This window comes from Mandrillus leucophaeus, unplaced genomic scaffold (assembly GCF_000951045.1).
Source record: "Mandrillus leucophaeus isolate KB7577 unplaced genomic scaffold, Mleu.le_1.0 Scaffold30, whole genome shotgun sequence".
NCBI lineage: Eukaryota > Metazoa > Chordata > Mammalia > Primates > Cercopithecidae > Mandrillus > Mandrillus leucophaeus.
The window spans coordinates 3,687,126-3,690,514 of NW_012103143.1; the positions used below are offsets into that span (position 1 = coordinate 3,687,126).

The window sequence follows — 3,389 nt, forward strand, 5'->3', positions numbered from 1 at the left end:
GTCTCCTCTTCAGACAAAGCTCTGTGGAAGTGAGGATACAAGTGCACGATTTGCAGGCATGACCCTCGCGTCCTGCATGGAGCCAGCCTGACACTTGACACTGTCAAAAAATATTGGATGAATCATTTAAAAGAACTGGAAGGGCCAGGCACGGTGGCTCACACCTGTAATCCCAGCACTTTGGGAGGCCGAGGCGGGTGGATCACTTGAGGTCAGGAGTTCAAGACCAGCCTGGCCAACATGGCGAAAACCCATCTCTACTAAAAATACAAAAATTAGCCAGGTGTGGTGGCATGTGCCAGCTACTTGGGAGGCTTAGGCAGGAGAATTGCTTAAGTCTGGGAGGCAAAGGTTGTAGTGAGCCAAGATCACACCACTGCACTTCAGCCTGGGTGACAGCGTGAGACTCTGTCTCAAAAAAAAAGAAAAAGAAAAGAAAAAGAAAAGGAATTCTAATCTCTTCCAACCCTGTGGTATCTTAGCAGTAGGGCTTCTAGCTGGGCGGAAGGGGTGTGTTTGGGGCAGCAGGGGACGCAGGCAGGCAGGTCCCATATGGGTTGATGTTCCTGTTTCTGCTGAGGGCAAACAAGAACTGTCTTCAAAGTCCACAGCAGAACATACTCCGGGAACTGACCCCTGCACGCGGTTTCATTTCAGGGGCCGCTTCCACATGCTGAGTCCCCCACCTGCATGGTCACCATGACTTTGTAAATGCCAGTATTCCTCCTGATGAAAACTGATAGGAGAGAAAGTCACCCACCAGTATCCGGCGGCTGATAGGAGAGGAAGTTGCTGGCCAGTATCCGGCGGCGGGGAGTCAGGACAGAGATTTCCACTTGAGTCACATTCAGTCTCTTCGCCTCAACTTGCAGGTACCAAGGCCTCACCCCTGGGGAGTGGCCTGCAGTTATTCCTGCAGCAAGGCGGACAGCCAGGCCTTCTTCCGTTTTACAGGTGAGAGGCCCACAAAGCCTGCCTGGCTCTAGGACCCATGGGTGGGTAAGGGACCATGAGCAGGCTCCGAGAGGCCAAGTGCATGGCCTGCGGTCACCCAGCGAGCAGAGGCCTTATGGACAGGGTTTCCCTCCCTGTCCAGCTACCCCTGGGTCTGGCCAGAGATCAGCAGGCCGGACAGATATTCCTGGAGGCTAAGCCTGTAAGATTCTGGAGGGTGTTGCTCCAGCTCATTTGCAACAGATGAGCTCAGAATTCCAGGGTTGGAAAGGACCTTCAAGAAGATTTCCTTAGCCAGGTGTGGCGGCTCCCTCCTGTAATCCCAGCACTTTGTGAGGCCGAGGCAGGAGGATCACTTGAGTCCAGGAGTTCGAGACCAGCCTGGGCATAGGGAGATCACATCTCTACAAAAAAAATTTGTAAATTAGCCAGGTGTGGTGGTGTGCACCTGTAATGCCAGCTGCTCAGGAGGCTGAGGTGGGAGGATGGCTCAAAGCTGGGAGGTTGAAGCTGCAGTGAGTCATGATTGCACCACTGCACTCCTGCCTGGGTGATGGGATGAGACCCTGTCTCAAAAACAAAACAAAACAAAGATTTCCTCCAAGTCCGTTATCCTCATCTAAGCAAAATAAGAAGCAAAGAAAGGGTTTGCCCAAAGACGTCCAGCCACCCGGCTGCAGCAAAGAGGCTGGAAGTATTTAAAAACAGCCTCCCTTCCCTTCCCCAAAATAAGCACACACGGCATAGTTCCACATTTAATTTGTAATAAAGTATTTTTTAAATAAGAAAACCCCACACTTAGAAGAGACCTTATGAAAAATCCCTGCCTAAGCAGATGGGAGGTTGCCAGAGGTTGGGAAAGAAGGGAGGTGACTGTTTCATGAGTCAGGGGCTTTCTTTGGGGTGATAAAGATGTCTAGAAACTTGATAAAGGGAGTTTAGGGGAAGGTACAAACTTGGTTTTGGGTCTTCTTCAGCATTGAGGAGTCAGTGTCCCATCTGAAGTCACTCTCAGGTACAAAGCTGAGAGGCCAACCCATACCCAGGCCACAGAGAATAGCCCCTTTAGGGCTAAAAATCTTGAGAAGGCCAGCTCCCGTATCCGGTGATCTAGAACTTTCTGCAACTGTTTTCTTACTAATGAGAGGCACCGTATAGCTGAAGGCCCTCTTGAGGCCGGACTCTGTGTGTGTGTGTGTGTGTGTGTGTGTGTGTGTCTGAGTATGTGTACCCATGTGCCATTGCGTACATTTGTGTGAGTGCATGTACTCATGTGTGCACATGTGTGTGCATGAGTATACGCAAACGTGTGCTCATGTGTGTATGCATGTGCTGTGTAGCTCTTGCAGCAGCAGCTCTGACAACTCATTCTCCATGTTGCAGAAGAGCAGATAGAAGCTCAGAAAGGCTCAGGAAGAGCCCTTGTCTCCTTTGCAGCGCTTGCTATAATTGCCTTAAAATAATCATCTATGGAATTATTTGCCTATGGTCTGTCTCTGCCTAGTGTCTGTAAGCTCCATGGTGGCACACACATGTGTGTGTGTCTTGGTCACTCCTGCCTCCCCTGGGCCCAGCATAGCGCTGGCAGGGCGTGGGTGTGATGAATCTCCTTCAGTGGAGGGGAGAAGGGCGGGAGGGGGGAGAAGGGCGGCAGGGAGGGAAGGAGAAGGGGAGAGAAAGCGGGGGCTTCAGTCTCCTTCTAGCCTTGCCTTTCTAGCAGGTCAGGGGAGGCCAGCATTTAAACAGATGCTCTGGGCTCAGCTCTGGCTAGGGTTTCTGGCTGCACACACCACACATCAAGGGGGCTGGAGGATTCCTGCCAAAGGCTCCCACTGTGCGCCTTGGGACAAGCCCTTGGCTCAGTTTCCCCACCTAGGAAACAGGATGGACACGGGGTTGCCAAGGGTGGCCAGAGGGAGCCAGGCCAAACGGCTGGGACATGGGGGCTGGACAAGGAGGGGCCTCTTCCCAAAGCCCCAGCCAGGGCTGCCAGTCTCCCCAAGACATGCCATGCTTTGTCTCCTTGCAAAGAGCTCCCATCAGCTCCTCAACCCTCCCCTCCAGAATGGTGCCTGCCCTGAACCCTTGCCTTCCCCCCTCCACCATCATGCCTCTTGTTTCAGGCCCTCTGTGGGACAGGAAACAGATGCAAGTGTCTGGTGCAGGCTGTGTGCGTGCAGGATCTAGCACAGCCCCATTCTACAGATGAGAGCACTGAGGTGAAGGGGCCGTCAGCCTTGGCCAGTGCAGAGTGAAAAAGAGCTCCTCCTTCCTTCCTCCTCCCTGCCCCACCGCCTCCAGTCTCCTTCCTCCTCTCCCCTTCCCTTCCTAACTCCTCCCTCCTCCCCTCCTCTTCTCCTCTTCCATCCTCCTCTCCTCCCTCCCCTCCTCTTCCCTCCCCTCCTCTTCCCTCCTGTCCTTCTCCCTCCCCTCCT

General features: G+C 53.2%; 1 protein-coding gene across 1 annotated transcript in view; it reads right to left on the reverse strand.

The window, feature by feature from the left end:
- FGF19 (fibroblast growth factor 19) overlaps positions 1-3,389 on the reverse strand; it is a 30,383-nt gene that overhangs the window by 13,145 nt on the left and 13,849 nt on the right. Inside the window, exon 6 of the mRNA XM_011987086.1 lies at positions 761-982. Within this exon, the coding sequence (XP_011842476.1) occupies positions 761-982 (222 nt within the window). The remainder of the gene's footprint in view (positions 1-760; positions 983-3,389) is intronic.